Genomic DNA, 21,676 nt, shown 5'->3' on the forward strand with positions numbered 1-21,676 from the left:
GTGAGTCATAGAGTTACGAGGGTGAAGGCGAGGAGAGGGGAGGGTGGGTAAGGGGAGGTAGCTCAAGTGCATAAAGTTGGCCAGGCTGACAATTTTATTCATATAGTATTAATATGTCTTCAACAATACATTTTCATTAGACTTCATTTCAATTATTACTTCTTGTGTTCCATTTTAATTATACTTAATGCTAAAAAAACATTCAATTAATTTTAGTAAATCCTGGTTTAATATTGGAACTACGCTTTGAGCTTGTTGAACAAAACCACCTCTTAAATGATTGCCTTCCCTTCTATTGCACGTTTTATAAATATGAAAGCATTTTGCTTTCTTATACAAAAAAAAAAAACTGTTGCAAAGGAAGGTTTACGAACTTCTAACCTTGTTCCGCGGGCTATTAGGGGAAATCCCTTGGAACTAAGGTTATGAACCTCAAGTCCCACGTACCCTGCTTCAATTGCATGAATCTGTGTATCAAGGCTGAACGCGGGGCAAACGCAACGTAAGAAGGAAAACTAAAGAAACATTAATTACATACTTTGGAGTAAAATAGAAATCATATCCGATGGATGAAAATTTAAAGTTGCCAGAGAAGTTAAAAATTTGTGTGTTTAAAAACAGTTGCTATTCGTTTTGTTACGAGTGTAAAACGGGGAAAATTCTAAGTCCTTACGACCACGAGCAATTGATTTCCAGGCCCTCGGATTTGGATCAGAGAGCTGTAGAGGACATAGGAACAGCGTACTGCATACAGGTAAGATCAGCTTTTTCGAAGGCGTCGTGTGTTTAGATAAGAATTCCCAACTCGGTCGTTGAATGAAGAATAACTTTTTCACCTTTTTACTTTCAAACTAATCTTAACGCATTTCTTAAGCTAAGGTATTTGAAACTCGATTGACGCTGATCCTAAGTCACCTGGGTATTCAAACGTTTAAAAGTGGTGATCATGCTTCGAACTCAAATCTCAAAGACTAAATATTTAGGCGCGTTCACGTGTCGTGGTTTTCTGTGTTGAATTTTCCAAATATGGTACGTAATTTTAAACATCTTGAACAACTCACAGCTGCTTAAATGATTTCCTCCAACGAATCAAGTGATCGGCGGCCACTCTGTAAGGAGTCATGCGTAGAGCAATGATTATCGTCAAGAGATCGACGATTTAGAGGCGACCCAACCTCGTGCCTTGGTGAAGATGCGCTGTCATTTTCTGGTGGGATCTTGTTCTCTAATTTCCTTCTTCTTCTTCCTGCTACGCTTCTATTTAGCAACCCTGCTTTCAGTTTCTTCTCTCTGGTAATTTGCTCTTTTTCCGACTTCGATTCAGTGGTAGAAAGTCCAGTTGGATTTGACAAAGGCACAGGTTTAGCAGTCTGAGTGTCCTTCACACTACAACTTATCTTGAGTCCAGAGCTGCGCTTTTCCTTAGCTCGTTCAACACCAGCGTGCTCCTGTATCAAAGATATTTTTACGCCTTCCACGGATGAATCGTGTTTTAAGGGTGCCTTGATTGTGGCAGGTTGCAAGCGAGATCTCAGTAATAAACTGTCTGGCGATTTTGAGGACTCTGTGTTATCTTGAATTTCCACAAGCCTACCTAATGTGTTATTTATACTTTTCAACAGTTCTCTACCTCCCGATGTGGCGACTGAATGGCGTTTACTCGGAAATCGCCTTTCAGTGGACGGAGAATAGTAAACATTCCGCAGCGGTTGCGCATGTCTATTTTCAATTCCATTATGCTGCGCGTGATCACCGCGTGATCTCGCTTCGTGAGCACGTGTCACAGAGTCTTCCTTTTCCTCCTGGGGCTTTATCGCCGTCAGTTGGCAGCATAGCCCGTAAGGTGGCAGTGACGGAGAATCTCTGTTTCTCTGCTTTGCATCCGTAGAAGACATGGTTGAATTGAAGTGGAAGGGACTGGGAACATGTTGTCTTTGCTGAGTAGTTCCCAGGTTCCTGGGCGGTAAAAAGGTCTGAGGAAGGGAAAACCGCCTGTGATTAAATTTTACCTGTGAAAATTAAAAGAAAAGTATGAAAGACCACAATTTTCTTTTTGCTGAATTTTACCAGAATTTCACCGCACCCTAGGAATAAGGGGTGTGTCTTTCTTTCTTCTCGGAAGGCACTCAATCACTGCTTGATACTTCAGTAAAAGCACTGATGGTTTCAAACACTAAACCCAGTGTGAACCTCGGAAACGACGAAACAGCTAAAATCGTAAGAAAACCCCCAAAACTTTGTAACAATGGGTTTTGCCGCCCACCTTCCCCTTGCTTTTCAACTCTCAGTCTTCGTTCGCTCTGCGTTACTAAAACGCCCCGTTTGCTAAGCACCTGTAAACTAACTCTAAATTAAGTAAAGTCGCCCACGGCAAAAAGGAAAGCCGGAAAAGAATAGACCAGTCAGAAGAATAATTTCTGGACTGACCCATCGTGTCGATAGTTCGAGGTAAGGCTGACGAATATATCGGGAAGACAAAACACACACTACAAGGAACCGCTTACAAGAAGTAATATACCGGCAGCTCTTTGCTAGAGCCGACGTAACGGGAATGAGCTCGGCTTGGTGAATGAGTCTTAAAACTGGAGTACTGCGTTGAAAAAAAATTGTCGTCTTTTTAACGAAAAATTTCTGGAAAAATTTCTGGCTTAACATCTAAATGTAAGATTTCTCGAACGTTACCATTTTTTGACTTTACACCCTTCGACTACTTTGTGAAAGCGAAAGTTAAATCGTTTTTTCGATAGGTAGGGGAAATAAAGCCTGCAAATTACCTTTTCAGGAAATTCCATTTTCATCGGTTGCAGCGGGATAGAAATAATCTTGGCATTAATAGGTGAAACTTTGCCGATAGATGGCGTATTTGGAGCCGAAAGCCTTGGAGAAATTCTCCCCTGGGGCGCGACAGACTTTGTTTCAGAAATGCGTCGCGAGGAATTTTCATGATTATTGACAGTACTCTCTTTTCCTTCTTGCTCGTTTTTCTCGTCTAAATCTACCGTAGCAGATTTCTTGCCCGTCTCGGCTTTGCTTTCAACCGAAATATGCGACAGCCGGCGACCATTCACTGCCATGACTTGTACTGAAGAGTAATTGCAGGAATCCTTCCTGGAGATTTCAATCCCGCCGTCACTTAGTACGCTACAGGTTCTATCTTTCTGTTCAGAAGAATTATCTTCGTCGATTTCATTGATAGATTTCTCTGAAATTGGATCATCTTGATGTAAACTTTTGGGGTTTTCTGCAAGCTCTTCATCCAATTTAGACAAGTTCTCCTTGCTTGGAGAAGAAAGTTGCTCCCGTCCTGCACAGGGAAGCGTTAACTTCTCTGACTCTGGCTTTGTTTCATTCGGAGTAGTTTGCTTTTTATCATTAAAATCACAAGCGTTTACGGTCGTAACTGCAAATTCGCGTCTCTTTTTAGACGAATTCCTAATTTCTAACTCTGGCGTGGCCGTTGAGGAATTGCGAACGGGCTCCGAGTTAAATGTGACGTCATTCATCACATGCTCAGCTTCTACCGGGTGTTTGACATAATATCTTTTAAGTTTTCTTTGTAGAAGGTGATAGACAGTTGATGTAGCAGTAGATCTGTAAGGAGAAAAATAAAAAAATATGTGAAGCGCATGTTTCTGTCACAAAGGGTTATTAAAGACAAGAACCTCTATATTTCAGCTTCCCTGCGTAAACAGTGCAATAGTTCAACTCTGGTTAGGACGTGGTTTGAGTACATTTTGATTGACAGTCATGGAACCAAAACCAAAGGAATCACAGTGGCCGATCAAGTTAAAGATAAAGATCACAAGGAGTCAGTGAAAGCGCAAAATAAATTTCAGCGACTCCTCTCAGAAGCGCGGGAAAACGATAATAGCCAAGTTACGATTGGTTGAAAGTTTACATCTGATTGGTTAAGAGAGTGGCGCGAGTTTTCTTAAACCAATCACGAAGATTAACCAAAGAGCGGTTTACAGCCTCGATCTGAGAGTTCTCCGATTGCTTTCCATTCGTTTTCGACCCAAATTACTAAACAGAGAGTCATCTCCTGGATATGCGACTGCAAAAATCCAATTTAATCGATTAATATCTCTTTATTGATCACCTATTTTTCGCAACTGCATCCACTATTTCTTGCTGTTTGAACTCCATCTTGTCAACCATATGTCTAACGATATTCTTGTCCAGTTCTTCGGGCTGCGGGTAATTCGGGAACACAATCGGGATTATGGGACCATCAAATCCCTTCTGCAACCACTCGTGGTTAAGGACCTCATCCAATGTAATCCGATTTTCGCGGCTGAACGTCAGTAAACGCTGGACAAGATCTTTGCATGCTACCGACGGGAAATGCAAAAGTGTTAAAAATGTGTCGACGAATCGTGATTTTTTGGCAAGCAGAAAAAAAAATTACCCGACGATATCAAAAAAAGATAAAGAAAGGGAAATAATAAATTTATAACTTACACGATGACAAATGATCTGGAATTGGATTCATGTCATTTTTTTTCATTTTATTATACAGAGTGTTTATGTGGAATGGCTCGGCCGAGTAGGGAAGTTTTCCTGTCAGCATGGCATACATGTTGACCCCGCTGGAAGAAAAACAAATATGTACGTTGTAGCATTAAGAAAGATGGTGAGTTTTTTTTAGCTTGTAAATGAAATTTACTCCAGGTTACTTTTTTATTTTTACTAGGGACACTTCCCCTTTTCACCTTTCTCAATTCATATCATATAGATGTTCTAGTTTTAAATGCAAACAGATAGCAAAGATCTCCGCGTGCAACCGAAATCTGGAGATGTTTACGCGATTGGAATCCAAGAATAAGGATGTTTCGCAGCAGGAAACCCTTCGGATGTCATTGATGTTGACAAGTAAAAATAAGCTATTCACACTTTTGCGGGCTAAGGAGTTCAGTTGAAAAATACGTTTTTGTAAACAACTCGCGCGCGTTTTCATGTTTCACCAAAATTTTTCTTGAAAACTATAGCCAAAATAATAATGCCTAGTTGCCATGGAAAAAAAAAAAACTAAAAAAAAATTGGCCCGCGAAGGTCTACCGTATCCTTAAGAGACTAATTAAAAATGTTGGAGTGAATAAAGATTCAATTGTACTTACATGCTCCAAACGTCCACCTCAGGCCCATACGGTTTGTGTCCCAAGATCTCTGGAGCAGCATAAGCTGGAGAGCCGCACTGGGTCTTAAGGAATTCCTTTGTGTTTTGACCGTCAGGTGAGGACACAAACAGTGTGTTACTGAGACCAAAATCTACAAGGAAAAATAACTAAATAGTTTAAGAGAGAACTACATCACCCCTGTGGGGAACGTGGTTACCCTGGACGCTGAGACCGAGAAGTCTTGGTGCTGAAACACAGAGGACTGGGCAGAGTAATTGTGTGTTCTTGGACAAGATTATTTATTTCACAATGTCTCTCTCCACCCTGGAGAGTACATGTAGCACACGGTACCAGTGAACTACCATAGAAATTTGAAAACAAGCACAAGGAAGTTTCATGCCACAGAAACCAGAATAAGCTCCGGCTGAAAAGGGCCACTTGCGACATTAACTACATCCCTGTATGCTCTCATTAATAATAGAGTAATATTAAATGTGAATTAAGTTTACCTATGATCTTGATATTATAGTCGTCATCCAAAAGTAAGTTTTCAACTTTCAAGTCCCTGCAGAGAGAAAAGCGCTTTTAATATCTCTTGCTCGATGATAAAGCTTTTAAGCTGACTTCTGTTTGATTGTCGTTTGTTGAAGATTAAGGAGGAATTTTTGAACGCGCCAATTGACCTGCGACCAAAACGTCAAATATATTTTCCGCACAAACCTGTGAAGAATTCCTCCCTGATGTAGATAATGCACAGCCGACACAATTTGCCGAATAAATTTTCTGACTTCTACCTCGCCAAGTTTTCTTCGGTAACAAATGTAATCCATAAGATCTCCTCCGGCTGCAATCTCTGTGATTAAGTAGTATCTAAAAATCAAAAAGTCTACAGTTTTAACATTTTAAATACTGAAAGATTTATTCTAATTGTCCAGTACTTCATTTCGCAAAACATACACCGCTCAGTACAAAGCACAAATCCCATCATTAAAACTACAGGAAAAGTCTCGTTCCAATGTTGAAAGTCGGAAAGGAAACTATACAGTGAAAAGATCATAGGACAAACGTTGAAATGTTGCGTGAGCTAACAAGCCTTGCAAGACCTTACTAGTTCTTCTCTTTTAATTTGCTGCGAAATAGCCTGAAATTACTTAAGATCGCTTATCCTCCAATGCATAAAGAGCATAAAATCCGACTACAGATTGTTCACGTTTTGATTTGGAACTTAACTCTACTTCCGCTTGATACGCTTTATTACGTATGAGAAGTTAGGATAAGATGATTCACCGAAGTAAATTTTCGTGTAAAGGAATCAGACTGTCAACTTAATCTCATTCACAATGGGACAGAATTACTTGGTAAGCTGCTAATTGTAACCCAAAGAGTATAAAATGTTTAAACAAGCTAATCTTTGCATGCGCTCATCTAAAATTAAAGGATTACAAAAGTCTAGACAAGGAATCTGATTACGTGCGATAAAACGGGCAAAATCTACCTCATTAAACCCAGAATAGAACTTACAAGAAGTACATTAAGTTTTAAATACAAGAATATCGGGATAATGTTTTGCCAAAATCTAAGTCGTCTCACCAGATTAGTTAAAATTACCTGTGTTCCGTTTCTACGACTTCCAGAAGTTGAACAATGTTTGGATGGCGAATCATTTGCATAATTTTCGCTTCTCGCCTCATGTTCCTGGCCACGTATTTGTCTTGATGGGCTAGCTTCTTGTCGATAATCTTAACAGCAACCTACAAGTGATGAACATATCAAACAAAATTAATAGATGGTGAATTGCTAGGATATCTTTAACTGTATGAGCTTTGAATATTTTACACAGATAACACAGATCCCACCACCTTAGCTTTCAATGGTTTTTGCAGGATAAAATCATTATGAGAACTTCTGCTCCCTTTGGATAGGACGCTTGTCGGTAACCATTTATAATCCTGAGCAGAGAGAGGTATCGTGATTATACATTGTTTTTCCTTAAGACATAGCAATAGAACCCGAAAATTGACCCTGGCTGGAAACCGGACATTTCTACTAAGTCCAGCACAACGATTACTATAAGGTCACCACCATGTTTCTCTTTTATTCGTCGTTTCCTTTATTAAAAAAAAAAACTTAGGAAAACGAAGAGCCCTTGGAGGAAAATATTCCCACAGCTCGAACCAGGATCAAAGTAACTTATCCCCAGAAATGCATTCGGAGCTTCACATTTTTCACCCGAGTTCCTAGATTAACGTGGCTATCACGTCCTCGGAAATCCAATATTACAACCGGCTTTGGACCGCAGCGCCGGTCAAACAGTTACAAAGCTAATGGTTTTAAAATATTTCAAACACTTTCCGACTGACGAGCTAACAATGAAAGTAACGTTCTCAAAGAAGGATGGGATCAGTTATTTTGTGGACCGTAGAAAATTTCCTACGAATTTCTCAGAACTTGCAATTTTGATCTCTTTAACATAGTTTTTGAACCGCATTGGGGTTTCTCTTGTATTTTTACCAAATTGTCTCTAAGTCTTATTTTGTTTATGACGTAACAAAACCTGGTGTATTTATACTGTACTTGGGATACACTAACACTGACCCGAAAATTCTGGAAACAGCGGATCTGAGGTATAACTGCAGCTGATACATTGAGAGTTAACAGTGAAGAGTAAAGCTAAGAAGACCAACGAACTACTTTAACTACGCTTACAGGAGCCACGCACGCCTGTCAACAAGTTTTTCATCTATGAAAAAAAAAAAACGAAACAAAACAACGAGGGAATGTCGCGGCCTTGCTTTCGTTCAGGAATTTGAAGACTCAGCTTTCGTCATATCCGAAGCACGAACCATTCATTTACGACAGAGCACATCAACCTTACAGGAATTCAAGATAAATAAGTGACACTTCAACATCCTGATTAAACACGATTAAAGGTTGGTCCTTTTGAAGGGGCTGACAGCTTTTGAAATCCAGACAGAATGAGTACACCTTTTGCAAAATGGTTCCTGCCCATCTTAGGGTCACGGTAATTGAAGGTAAAAAAAAAAAAAGGAAAAAAAAAGAACCTCCGGTATTCATCATGAAATTCTCTCACCATGTTTAGCGTTTACTTCTTGCGGTCGACTCTGATCGATGATATGATGAGTTCCGCGAGGGTGGTCGAAAAATCAATCTCTACTGCAGACAATAGTCCTTCTCAGGACTACGCTTACCTGGACGATTACACAAGAAACTCAAATGTTACTCCCGGGTTCAAACCACCAACTGTATAATAAGTAAACAGTTAACTTCATTTGAAACTAAGATATTTCTTTTGCCCTTAAAAAGAACAACTTTTTCCAAAGTTGGGCAGATATGCCAGATATTTTAATTGCAAGCTTTAGTCCTACTTCTTTTGCATTCAACATTTAAGCAATCAAGATATAACTTTCTCGAAACTTTCAAATTATTTCCATTAAATAACGAAAAGCGAGTTTGCATTTCTCTTTTGAGTCTTTCTTCAGTTTATCTCCCTACAAGCAAAATAAGACCGATTCAGTTCCAAGCAAAAACTAAAAATAATTATAGAAACTATACGTGATTTTCGGCGGTTTCTCTCTTTGCTTAGTTCCATTAACCACTTCAAAATGCCACAAAGAGCGGTATTCGATCTTGATTAGCCAGACTGGCGGCTCAATATGTCCGGAAACCGAATCTGCATTTGTGGTTTGCCGAATTTCTGCACGTGGAGGAAGGTCGCGTGGGTCAAAAACGCGACATTTTACATTTCGCCCGCGACACTCTTTTTGGAGATCGTTCTTAACATTTTTTTTTTCTTAACTCGAAGTAATTAATATCCAAAGTATTGTGCGACTACCCTTGTCAAATAATTTCATACCAAGCAATCGTTCGAGCGATGTTTGATAAAAAAAACTTACACATTTCATTTGTAAAGATATCCATAAATATCTACCTGATCCCAAGTTTGCGCGCAGTTGTGAGGAATTCAGTGTGAATTGCAAATCCAATTAAGACCATTCACAAGCACAGCTTGAATGCAATCCATTCTTTTATACTTCTATATTTTTTCGATTGACGGAGCTCAAAACGATTCAATTACCGTTTCAAGCAAAACAAAGTTCTATCTAATCTTGCTGCACCATATGGAAGACAATTTTTAGATTTCTGGTTCAGAGGTCAACTTTATACAACATAGTCTATCGCAACAGAAGGCAATCAAAGAGTATTAACCCGATACACAATTTGAAATTGCTACTATCAATTGAAGTCCAGGCTATTTTTTCATTGAGGGAAATCACTTTGTTATACCTGTTCGGATCGATTATTTGACGATCATCAAACCAAACGATAAAATTCCACTGCCGATGAATCGCGTGTAAAATCTACAACCAAAACAATAGCTTCGACAAGATTTCATTTGTCAAAGACATCAGTTTATACACAGGACAACCTTAAGTGCTATGTAATTACTCTTTAAACTTACTATTCTTTTACAAGAACAACCTTTTCCTTCCTGAATATAATCGTTATCATAATTACCACAGTCACAAGAGTAAAGCCAATATCCAATTTTGAACCAAATTGCATCACGACATGATGTGCAGTTTGCCGACAGTTTTTAAAATAAATTTTTTTCTTTCTGGTTCCGCGCTATGCACATAGCAAGATAATGACTATCACTCGCTGAGTGATTTGAGAAGCTGCTTCTTCTGAATAAGGAGAAGTAAACTATGGTCGAGGCGTGATAAATCTCAACTGTAAATATAACACATGACTTTAACATGCTGCTACCGCAACAGCGGGCAATATCAAGGAGTCACGGATGAATTTGTTCAGTTTTTTTTTCCACGAAAATGTATTTAGAAGAGCGTAGATTATCTTTAAATATCTCATTTGTCTCAGGAGCTTAGAGTAGAGGAGAGAGAAAGTTCAGGAAAGTTTATCGTAACTCGATGATTGATATAAGCACGTGAAAGAAGAGCAAAATAGAAGACAAGTGCTGGAAATGACAGTGGACACTATTGAATCTTGAAATATTATGAACTCTGTCTGTATAATTAAAGTAACTTCATAATTTAATTTCAAGCGACATCATAAGTTGAATTTTCGAATGTATGGTAGGAAAACAAATGGAAAACGAAAGCAAAATGTTTTAAAAAAGCATAAACATACTGATTTGATTTTCGCATGTGGAAAATTTGCATAAAGTCACAACAGATATTTTTTTCTTCCTCTCTCTCACTGAGACACTCTTACTGTTTGCAAATATGAACTAATATTTCCGAAAGATTTCGCGCACGGCAACAGAATTTGGCGATGTCTTTACAAAAAAAATTATTTTTTAATTATTGCATTCCTAATCTTTCAAGCGTAATTAGAGTAGAAAGTCCCACAACATAATCCGCAGTTGTTTGCTAGTCCTGCATTACGAGGTTTATCGAAGAGTTCCAAGTAGCTTAAACACATAATTGAACGGAAATATAAATATTCGCCTAAAAATGGAACATAATGAAAGTATTCTAAATTTACCACCACGCTAGGTCTCCCAACTGTTGCAATTACAGGTTTAGCTCGCCTTGAGGCCGGCTCTATTTACATTTTTGGTGTTGGAATAGATTACCTCGCAGACATCCTGATTTCCTACCTTTTCTCCCGTCAAGACATGAAACCCCTGCTTTACTCGCGCGAATGATCCTTCGCCAATGGTTTTTCCAAGCAGATAATTGCCAATGCGCTTGCATTTCAAATATTTTTGAAGTTCCTCTTTCGGGACTTGAGCGACTCCTGCGGGTAAAAATCCGTTCACTTGATCGCGGGCCGAATCGTCGTCGATTTCCATGTGATCTCGTTGTGTTGGAGGCATATCACTCATCAACGTCTAATTTGCTCTCTCCTATGACGCTGAAGCAAGCGCTAGAGATAATCATAAGTCAAAAATCCTTTTAGTTTAGTTCGAAAACTAAAATCTTCCATCATTCCATGGATTTCTCACGTTCAAAAGTTCAATGTAAAATGAGATCGAGAGAATGTTTGCCAACTGTCAACTTGTGACATGCGAAAAATTTAAAATACTCAAAATGATTCGTCCATCACTCCAAGTTAATTTGTTCGTAATAAACACAAGGTTAACAATTGAAATCTGATCAAGCGGCTCTGTGCCAGCCCGTGGATTGATGTGTCACTCAAGTCCTCGCTTTCAAAACATCATGATCGCGCGCGCGCACGATTAATATAAAGCACTTAGCGCGCGAGACATTCCTTGAACATCTTTTCAGATCTACGAAAGACAACGGAACAATGAAAGCTATTAAATTACCGTTTTTAGCTATAAGAACAAACAACCCTATTGCGTGTCTCGATTGCCCTTCGAGAAATCGAGTAAGGCGCACACATCAGCCATGAATCGAACGACTTTTCTTGCGTTGGTTGGCTTAATATCTGTGTATGGAACCAACGCCTTTCTTCCACCCGAGGAAGTTTCGCTCTCTCCCAAGACTTGGTTCCAACGAGATCTCCAGAGGTTAGAGGAGCTTTCTCTTTACAACTCACAGCGACGTCCCAAACCATTGGCTTTTAGCAGTGGGAAGGGGTTGGTGGCTGGAAGTGGAAATGCCCTTGCAGTCCATGCTGGAAAAGAGGCTCTCAAAAAAGGAGGCAATGCGATGGATGCGTGCTTGACGACTGCTCTCACAGGTAGGCAGTTTATACACACTTGTGGTTGATGAAACACTCATAAAAAGTTAGGCACAAATCATAACCATCCTTATACAAATTTTTCTAACAATTTTTTCGCTTCATAGTTTAAAAAAGTTCTTTTTGGGACTTAAAATTTGGTCTATGCGCTTACCTGTTAGCTGAGTGCATTTGATCCGGAGATGAGATTTTGAGATCCGTGTTTCTTGCGCCATAAAACATTTTGTGTTCACTTAGGATCTCTCTAAAGAGGCTTAGCTATGAGAGGATTAGTTAATTGTTCGGTACACTACTTACTTACCCAACGTAAAGTCTGTCTGTCTTCATTTCTGCACGAAGTAAAACCTAATTGTTATCTTTTGACAAAGTCAGTACTCAGAGAAATTTAAAGACTTGTTGGCGATTTTTTTTTTTTTGTTTTGTTTTTTTTTTGCTGTTTTGCAACATGGATTAAACAAAACAGAGATTGTTTGAATTTGAGAAATATTTCAGATAAGAGTCTGACGCACTTTGATCGATGGTTAAGAGCTACAGGCCGCTGTAAAGCACGTATATATGTACACTTAAAGACACTTGACCAGATAAGAACAGTAAAACGTCAAAAGTTATCACGTTTTAACGAAATCATTTTCCCGTGAGTTTCCACTTGCCGGCATCACTTGGTTTTTCCCCCACACAAAGATATTATTGTCAAAGCGTAGATCTTTGTGGTGATGGCTTAAGTATTTTGTGGTTTGGAGTTAACAAATGATGAAACAGTCTCTTACAGGGGAATCTAAGTAATAAAAAAGAATAACGATGACTCTGTTTTATCTCACGTGTTTTTTGGACCGAGAAAAGTTTCAAACATCTGCAGCGTTGTTCCTTTACTCTAAAGCATATTATGTTCCTGCACTGGTAATTAGAAATAAAAGACAAGTACCTTGAAGATAATTTTCTAAGCTGGAATTTTCTCGTGATTTCTTTTATCATTAGAACGTAAACGCAATTACAATTAAACAGACCACTGATCGAAGTAAATTGATTTCCTGGGCGTTATATAACTTAAATGATATCTGATTGATCAATCTGCAAGATTTAATTACAATCTCCGATGCTAATTTGCAAAACACATTCACGAGTCGTTGTCATACATCTCGGTGTTATATAACAAACAACAAATATTTACTGTGGATTGCCCTCGTCTCTGGACACGAGACACGAGACACTCACCCTTCAATAGAGAATCAATTTTCCTCACTGTCGCCACACATTTTCAGTTACTGCAGCTGGTTACCGAGGGATCGTGGTGGAGGATAAAAGTGAGCATCGTGGTTCTTAAACATGACAGAGTTAGGATAAATGAGAGTTAGCTGGGTTCGAATAACTTTTTCTACCAGAAAAGTAATTTTTGTAAGCGGAGGTAGACTGTCAGTAACCAGCCTTTGTTAAAACCTCACATTTAGGATAAAAGACAAGAAAATCTAAGTTTTCCTCGGAATCCGGAAAAACTGAAGACCGGAACAAAATTTGCAACTGTGTTGGACAGTAGCGACTAGAAATCAGGATTGATGAGTTGCAAACTTGATCATTTAAATCCGGTTGAGAGGAAATGAAGTTAAGTCGCAAATTTTCAATTATTTTATTTTTTCTCGTTATTTGGAGTTTCTGAAAACTGTTGTCGTTAATTGGAAGGAAACTCCTTAAAAATTGGTTCGCAAGGACAAACACCAAAGTTAAAAACTTTAACGAAACTTAAACGAACTGAGATTATTAACCCTAATTCCAAAAGCAATTCAAATAATTTAAACCCCAAAGATGACGTAACACAAAGGATGGGGTGACGGCGAATGTTACCTTTCTTGGTATTACAAATTGCCTTTAAACCCGCGATCGTGCAAGGGTTTTTGTTTTTGTTTTTTTTTGTTTTTTTTTTCAGTTTCAGCCCTTTGACACGATGAACATAATTATCGTGTCAAGGGAACTTTATAGTAGTTATATCACCAGTTCATTAGTAAGATCATCATTCCGCAACTTCTGCGGATTGGCTCTGGTAACTCCATCTCGTGACTAGATGTCAACGATTTCTCTGAGATCCCCAAAAACACGCAACATCTTTTGCAGATATTTTTCTCAGTGAAAATTGCATTTAGAAATACAAGTCGACTTAACAGCTTTTGCACATGGTCCTCTATGCTGGTCTTATTTAATAATAACTGAAATTGAGGTTCGGCGCTGAGGACGGTCATGTCTCCTTAATTCTAGCCTACGGAAGCTACTTTAAATGTACAGTTTTACATGGACTTTTTCTGAGTCACGTCGTCTTCAGTCTAAAAGAACCAATCTGGGACTGATTAGCTAGAATATTTGCAATGTGATACTAAACGATGGTACTTACGCGGCAGATTGTTTCGATTAGACGCAAATAGGGACCAAAATAAAGTGACATAAGAAAGAATCAGTTAAAAAATGTTGTCTCCACTCGATTTACTTGTTGCTTCAAAGAGACACGCGAATATTGTGCGCTTTGTACAAACAGAGGTCTTTTTTCCCTGAGGTCAGTAGCGTGGGTGAAATCTGTTTCTGGTGACAGTTTTTGGAAAGGCGTTTCTCACGAAAGATAATCGATAACACGGTGACGATGAGATATATCGTTTCGTTTGATTCCTGGCTAATGACATGATTACTCAGCAGTGGCCTTCACTTTCTCAGTAATTAACGACCTTTAATTTATATGAAATAAATACACTCTCGAGAAAGACATCGAGGAATTTATCCGTTTATAAAAAGAAACCAACCATAGATGGGGGATCCCAATCAAAAACCAGTTCATGTCCAAGAAGAGTTCTCTTTAAAGAGGTACAAAAGTATGGGCCGTGCCACAGAGTGCCTTCAGCCCCCTGTTGGCTTAAATTTGCACCTAAGACAGGAACATGTGGGTTTGAAATCAGAAACTTAGCAACATTTTTCACTTTCGGGAATAAAGACACAACTTTATTCAAGCAGTTCAACCGGGGAATGACAGATTTGCTAATATCACAGAGAATAGCGAAATCAATTCAAAATTGAGTAACAGGATCGAAAGATACACACTAATTCTTTCACTTAGAAAAGTGCCATATTTGATTGATTAAGACTTGGAAGATTATCTGATACACAATTTTTGCAAGAGGTATCATCGACTAAATTTCTGTTCGGTGCGTAAGTCCGTGGACACGACTTTCTGAGCTAAGAGCAGGCTTTATCTCGAGCATTACGGTACTCAAGATGATTTTGCCGGATTAAGGACCAGATTTCATGTACAGAGCATGGCTGGAAGCTGGAGAGCATAAGTTCTCACAAATCGGACGCAGTCAAGTGACGAACAGATAAGCGTTCTTTGTTATTGATTTTTCCATCTACCAGCCAACTCCCCGGTTTCGTTCCCACCAAAAGCTAAATTTCGTTTGCTGTTATGTGAAGCTTTGTCAGTGAATTTCACTGCTCTTCTAAGAGGTTTTAAATGGTTCCTTGCATTATCCCTCTTGACAGCTGTATATGTGGACACCAGATATTTTGCATTCGATGTTCATTTGTCAAAAGCCTGCCTTATCAAACTGAAGTTTAATTAGGATCATGAGCAAGGACAGATGAACTTTCACTTCCAATCATCGGATTTTTCTTGTAGCCAAATGTACCAGCTGATTATTTTTTAAGTCTCATCGTTGAAAGAAAAGATTCCAAAGCAGTGACCGACATCAAATTTCCAGTACTTTTCATAGCTTTGATTCCTCTCGCACTGTAAACACGTTGACGAGTATAGCTGCAAACCCGTGGCTATTCCGTAATCATCCCGTAGCCATCATGCCGGTCTCTTCAGGCTGCTAGCGCGAGCCCATTTTCTGGACAGCGGTTGGTAATCAAGCTTTATTCTGATTCAGGTTTTCATCCACAATTTAATATTGTTTCATTTTCTACAGAGATCACTCTTGCAGCTGGATCACACGTGTCTTATGCCGGAGCAGCCAACATTTTGTACTATGACAGCTCCACTGGGGTCACTTACAACCTAGATGCAGGCTGGAACAAGCCTTACTACGTAGGCCCTGCCCAGATTCCTGAACATCATTCCGAGCTCGGTAACGGAGCCGCCGTTCTAGTGCCAGGTCTCGTCGCAGGCGTCTCTACGGCCTCAGAGAAGTTTGGCTTATTTCCGCTGTCTAAACTGTTGCAACCGGCGTTGTACTTTGCCACCAGAGGATTCAAACTCCCTTCTGACCTGGCAGAGGAGATGAGGAAAAACTATAACCAGAGAGGCCTCCTGCGCACCAAGGAAGGTATGGCGTTTGGTTTGAAGCGATTTGTACAGGCGAGAGGATCTAGTTGTTCCTCCCTTAGTGAACGGTGTACTTAAGCGGTCAAGTGACCTTTCATAAATAAGATACCAAAAAGAGAAGGACCCTTACCTTGGTAAGACGTTTTAAGCTATTTACAGTTTTGTTCGTAATTCATTTGAGCAAGGAACAGGACGTGCATATCCAGGCTGTATCTTCATGTGCAAGAATTTTTTCATCGGTTGAATTGAGACCGACAAAGTAGGGAACCCAAATACTCACAGCTTCAAATTGTACCTGCATCTAAAAACTAGGACTTTTTGTAAAACTTTACAAGTTTAAAGTAAACTGATGTCTTGTAAATTATCTTTGAAAAGAAAAGAACAAAAAGAGAGAAGGTCAATCACAACTTATATTGATGTCCTGTCCTGTAGGAGGGGCATTGGGATTTTCGATTTTTGCTGTTTTAGCTATTTTTAAGATCAGTTTTTCGGTTTTTGTGCCATAAAACTTCGGTTTGTCGGTTTTGGTGTTCATTGCGGTTTGCGGATTTTCCATATTTTAACATTTGGTTTTCGGTTTTCGCGAAAAATATTAACGGGTTTTCAGATTTGATATTCGATGCGGTTTTCGGTTTTCCTATTTGACCTATTTCGGTTCCGCTTTCTCTTCGATCTGAGGGGCAATTACGCGCCTCCATTGATCTCGAATAGCAAACAACAATAGCAAAGTAGCCTACGTGTAGCCGTACCCCCTCAGGTGAGGGGGGAGGGGAGAGTACGGCTTCTCGTAGGGTACGGCTCAGCAGGGAACATTGCCAGAGTTTCAATGCCACCTCGAAGTTGGTGACCAAGTTACAGGCCACACGTGACTGATTGATTCAACATTCCAATAGAATCTCCAAACTTTCAGGTCTTAGTTCGCAAATGGAAATATTAGAGCTATAGCTTTTTGCAACTGCAAAATTGCAATCATATAGAGGTTTTTTGTGCGAGTTTCCTTAATTTAATTAGGATCCATCACCAGCTGCTGAGTCTGCAAAGACCGTGATCGAGGTCCTCGAGAGAGCAACTGTTAATTTAAGCAGATACTAGAAGATACGAATGCCAAGTCCGTGGCATTCATAAATCCTGTAATGAAATAAGTGTAATTTACTCTGTATGCTCCACTTGGCAGCACTGTATCGGATCGATCAGGGTTTTAACAACTGGGATGTAAAAATGTATCGGTTTTGACAGTTTTGCAGGCGGTTTTCGGTTTTGATCGAATTTTTTTTCGGTTTTGGATGAATTTTTCTACGGTTTTGCGGTAGTACAACCTTTATAATTGGTTTATAATGACTGAAATTTCTTCCTTTATAGGAAAAAATACTTTTACTAACCCCAAAACAAAGAAAGTCTACAAAGCTGGCGAACGATTCAGGCAACTTAAGTTGGGAAAATTTCTTAAACGCCTCTCCAGATATGGAAAGGAATACTTCTACCGTGGTCCCTGGGCTGAAGAAATGGTTGAGACGGTTCAACGTCACGAAGGCTACATTACGATGGAAGACATGACCCAGTATAAGGTGACGTCACCTGAGCCCACGAGCACTTTGTACCGAAAGCATCACGTGGTGACGACAGGCGCGGAATTGGGAGGCGCTGAGCTGGTTGAAAAGTTAAATTTAATGCAATTGGCAGGAATCGGAGAATCAACCGACTCTTACCTTACAAACGCCACAAAACTGTTCTGGCTAGCTTCCATAACACGTCTTAGTTCGTTTGTTACCTTTTTCGCACAAGAAGTTTCTAATGGGAAACAACTGCTCAAAGATCATCTTGGAATAACTGCCGATTACTCTTATCGGAAAACAAAGGACTCTGCTGAGGAGCTATGGGACAAAATCGCCTCATTTGAGAAGATGAAAGATGTCAACGACGTCATGCGAGAATTGCTGGCAAGTGTTGAGATGGACATGGAACAGCATCGGCGCGGCTCGTCTGGCGTAGTCGCAGTGGACAGTGCTGGCAACGTTTGCTCGCTCTCGCATGGCACCGATGGTGATGCTTGGGGAACAGGCTTGTTTGTGCATGGAGTAAGTCTCCCCAGCTCTGGAATTGCATTGAAGACGCAAGTAAAGAGGACCAATAATGGTGGAAGAATAACGTCGGGATTCCAGCCTGCGATTATCTTTAAAAAGGAAACTCGGCAAGTCGATGAATTTGGCAGAAGGCTCAGACGAGACATTTCTGCAGCAACGAAGAACAAAAAGCGACTTGCCTCTTGGAGGAAAGGTTTCTCAAACCTCCAGAAGAACTGGGGAGAAGAGCCACAAAAACTAGTGGTTTTCAAAACGTACAATAAAGTCAGATCTCAATTGTTCCATCAATCGCGAGGAGACAAGTCAGAAAAACGTTATCAGTTTGGACACGAAGAGGAGCCTGTAGATGAACTTGAAGAAAAAGAATATCCAGATGTTGATTCTAATTTCCGAACCAACGAGATACCTTCCAATTCCAATGAACCAAATTATGAAAGAGAGAGAACAGATCTACCCATGGAGGTCAATGATAAATTGAAGTCGCCAATGCATAGTGAGCCATACGTTCCACCAACTGAAGAACTCGAGGAGTTTGAGAAACCACATCGTCATCACCCCAACGAAGAAGAAGATTCTGATATCAATGCAATTCCTAAGATCAGCCAGGGAGGGGAAGAAAGGGAAGAAACTGAAAAGGAAAAGGAGGAGAGAGAAGAAAGCGATAAGGAAGAGGAAATCATAGAAGAAAGAGGACGGGAAACTGAAGGCGAAGAGTCTCAAGAGAAGGACGGCTTTAACAAAGAAGTCAAAGAATTTCCGCATCTTGGAATTCCCGACATGTGGAAATCAGGGAGTCTTCCGGACAGAGAAGCCACCTCTATGCTGCACTCTGGCCCCTTGGTGCCTGTGTTAGCTCTGACTTCCACCGGTCCCTCTCAATCATTTGTTATTCCGCAGTATTTAACAAACATTTTGGACAGTGGAATGAATCCTAAGGCAGCTCTGGAAGCTCCAACGTTTCTGACTCCGAGTCCTCATTCTTTCCAGCAGGATATTCAAGTGGAAAAGTTTACCATCGAAGATCATGTCTTGATGGACGTTACCGAGTTCGGACAACCCGTGTCCGAGGTGGATTCTCAGACCACTGAGGAAATGGCTGGAAATGGAGCGGCTCTTACGGTTAAGGACGGCAGGAAAATGCTTGGCTGTACACATCCATCCAAGGCCGGCTTCGCAGAGGGGGTCTCGGCACTAGAAGGCTGGTGAAGGATTCGCCAGTATGGAGTAGTCTCACGTCATCAAAGGCAGGATGCCTCTCTTTCGTTATTTAAGTCGTATCATTAACACTTTTCTTCTCGAAACTTATGATACTAAGTAGGACCAGCTCAACTTTCTTCGGGGTAGAAATTAATAGCCAGACCTTGAAGGTATTCGCCTGACGGCATTTTACTATTGAGACTGCATATCATCTTACTGACAATCGTTTGGCGTTTAGAACATTGAACAGCTAAGAAGTGAAAGAAAATAACAGAGAAACAGTAACAAAGTTCATAAAATCCTTAATTTAAATTTGCAAAGATTTCTGAAAAGTCAGCAAACTTGCACTACGTGAGGTATATTTTGACTTCAGTTTTTTCTAATTTCTTATTTTTTTGTACGATTTAGAGCAAACATTTCATAGAACCTTTTTTGTAAGCTCTTTACGTCACCAAGCAAATCGCGAGAAAATACGCGAACAGCTTATTAGTCAAAGCTGAGTATCAAGGTCAGCCTGATTTGCAGACGCAGAGTAGTTTCTTCCAGTTTCCCAGGGAAAAAGGAAAGCCAAAACAAGATAATACATTTGTAATGCTGTCCAAGAAAGTGGTCGAGGGACTCGCTCGTTTAAGTAAAATCGTTAATGAAAAATGCGTCTTAGCCTTCTTTTTTTAAGATTGAAACCCACAATTAAAATACCTCAATAAAATTAGTACCGCAATTGTCTTCATTTTACCTTGCGATTGCGTCCATAGGTTCAACAGCGTTGATCGATCTATCATAATAATTCTTTAAAAGCTGATTAATACCAAACAGACTTGACGCGCTTCTTAGTGAAAGGGGATGTGCAAAATGAGAAAATGACCAGAAATCCAATTATTGTGTAACATCATCCCCCAAGCATTAATTTAAAAAAAGGGTTTCTGTGATTTTGGCTAATACGGAGGACTATTGCTTGTGGCTAAGAGTGGAAGGTTCGCTTAAAACATCATGGAGATATCATGTGGGCAATGTAATCTCCCCTTCAGATAATTTAAGAAATTGAAACTGGATGTGTTCTATTCCAAACATTTGGGGAATTGTTTTTTTAGAAATTCAATGGAACAATCTCTAATTGTTAACTCAACATTGACGACATTCTTGTGAGGTTACAAGGAAAAACGGCATACTGATTTTTAAATTTTGAACTTTTCACCCTCTGAGGGCATCACAAAATGACTACAGTTAAACGAACGACGTCAGTAAGGCTCTTTCGTTACAGTCGTATCACTTTCTTGATAAGCCAATAATTGTCGATAAATAGATCTAACTACTTAGCATAATCTATGCTTCGCTTTTCCATTTCACGAGAATTGAGAAATACTTTCCCCGAAGCCTAGGACTTGCCATTAAGAGCCATTTTCCGAGAAAATCGAAAATCGCAAGACACTCGTAAAAAAATTGAATTTTTTTTTCTTTTACCAAAACATCCCTTTTAGTGACCTAATTCAAGAAAAAATAGTTTTGGGTTCAAGCGATTCATTGTACGGGAGAAATAACAAATAGTTTGAAAAATCGTTTTATTGCCGTCTTTTCGCGCTTAAAAACAACAGAATCCGACCGCAACTTCGAGAAAACGGTGAACGCATAAGAAACAATCCCTAACATCGAAACTTCAGCCGAGTATTATTTCGTTCTTAATCTTTAAAATCCTAAAAGAAAATTTGAAGAAAGAAGTTTTTAACATTTACAATCGACAAGTTTAAAAAGGTCGTATTTGTGTCTCTTGAAATGTTAGAAAATGAAAGCGAACTTTAACCGTTGTAAAAGCCCTCTGGTATATGCCGCTTCCTAGTAAAACCCATATAGAATAAAGCCTTGGCTATTGAAGTAAATTACAGGAACGTTTTAGCTCTGGAAATTAAATACAGCCCTGACACTGGAGTAAGCAATTTGAGAATTTAAGTTAATAAACTTTATGCAAATTAGACGGCCCGCTGAATGAATTCATACTAAATGCAAAGTTTAGTGTAAAAGGACTACTTACTGTTGCTTGTAATATGTTTTTACAGTGAAAATGTTATTTCTAGCTTTCAGCTGTGTTGGTAAGAGCCGTAAATAACTTTTTATATGACGACTGAAAAACGTTTGTTTAGCTACTTTGCTACCAGCGAAATCGTTGAGATCGCAACTTCGAACTGAAGCTGTCATCGCTTGACGAAACTCCGTTACCACAATTTTAAAATAGTATAGTAAAATATATATTTGTATTGGTCTGGACACATGCATATGCTGAGCGGCTGTGAAAGACATTCATC

At 39.5% G+C, this 21,676-nt stretch overlaps 2 protein-coding genes across 3 annotated transcripts; one reads left to right on the forward strand and one right to left on the reverse strand.

Annotated features, from left to right (window-relative positions):
• Nucleotides 1–76: 76 nt before the first annotated feature.
• Nucleotides 77–11,979, reverse strand: LOC113679756 (uncharacterized). Of its 2 annotated transcripts, none has more exons than XM_027196724.2 (10): nucleotides 11,962–11,979; nucleotides 10,759–11,027; nucleotides 6,726–6,868; nucleotides 5,838–5,987; nucleotides 5,627–5,682; nucleotides 5,118–5,268; nucleotides 4,462–4,589; nucleotides 4,100–4,331; nucleotides 2,775–3,591; nucleotides 77–2,009 (listed from the first exon to the last, which is right to left on the reverse strand). In XM_027196724.2, the coding sequence occupies exons 2-10, from the start codon at nucleotides 10,984–10,986 to the stop codon at nucleotides 1,068–1,070; spliced, it is 2,847 nt and encodes a 948-aa protein (XP_027052525.2). In that variant the 5' UTR covers nucleotides 10,987–11,027; nucleotides 11,962–11,979; the 3' UTR covers nucleotides 77–1,067. The 2 variants fall into 2 exon arrangements, with proteins under 2 accessions (XP_027052525.2, XP_027052527.2); XM_027196726.2 differs by lacking the exon at nucleotides 11,962–11,979 and adding an exon at nucleotides 11,431–11,571.
• On the forward strand, nucleotides 11,437–20,088 carry LOC113679757 (uncharacterized). Its single transcript, XM_027196728.2, has 3 exons — nucleotides 11,437–11,807; nucleotides 15,746–16,102; nucleotides 17,461–20,088. Exons 1-3 carry the CDS (start codon nucleotides 11,513–11,515, stop codon nucleotides 19,386–19,388), a joined length of 2,580 nt encoding a protein of 859 aa, XP_027052529.2. The 5' UTR covers nucleotides 11,437–11,512; the 3' UTR covers nucleotides 19,389–20,088.
• Nucleotides 20,089–21,676: the final 1,588 nt, after the last annotated feature.

The sequence above is a fragment of the Pocillopora damicornis genome, chromosome 8 (genome assembly GCF_964200805.1).
Source record: "Pocillopora damicornis chromosome 8, jaPocDami1.2, whole genome shotgun sequence".
In the NCBI taxonomy this organism is placed as follows: domain Eukaryota; kingdom Metazoa; phylum Cnidaria; class Anthozoa; order Scleractinia; family Pocilloporidae; genus Pocillopora; species Pocillopora damicornis.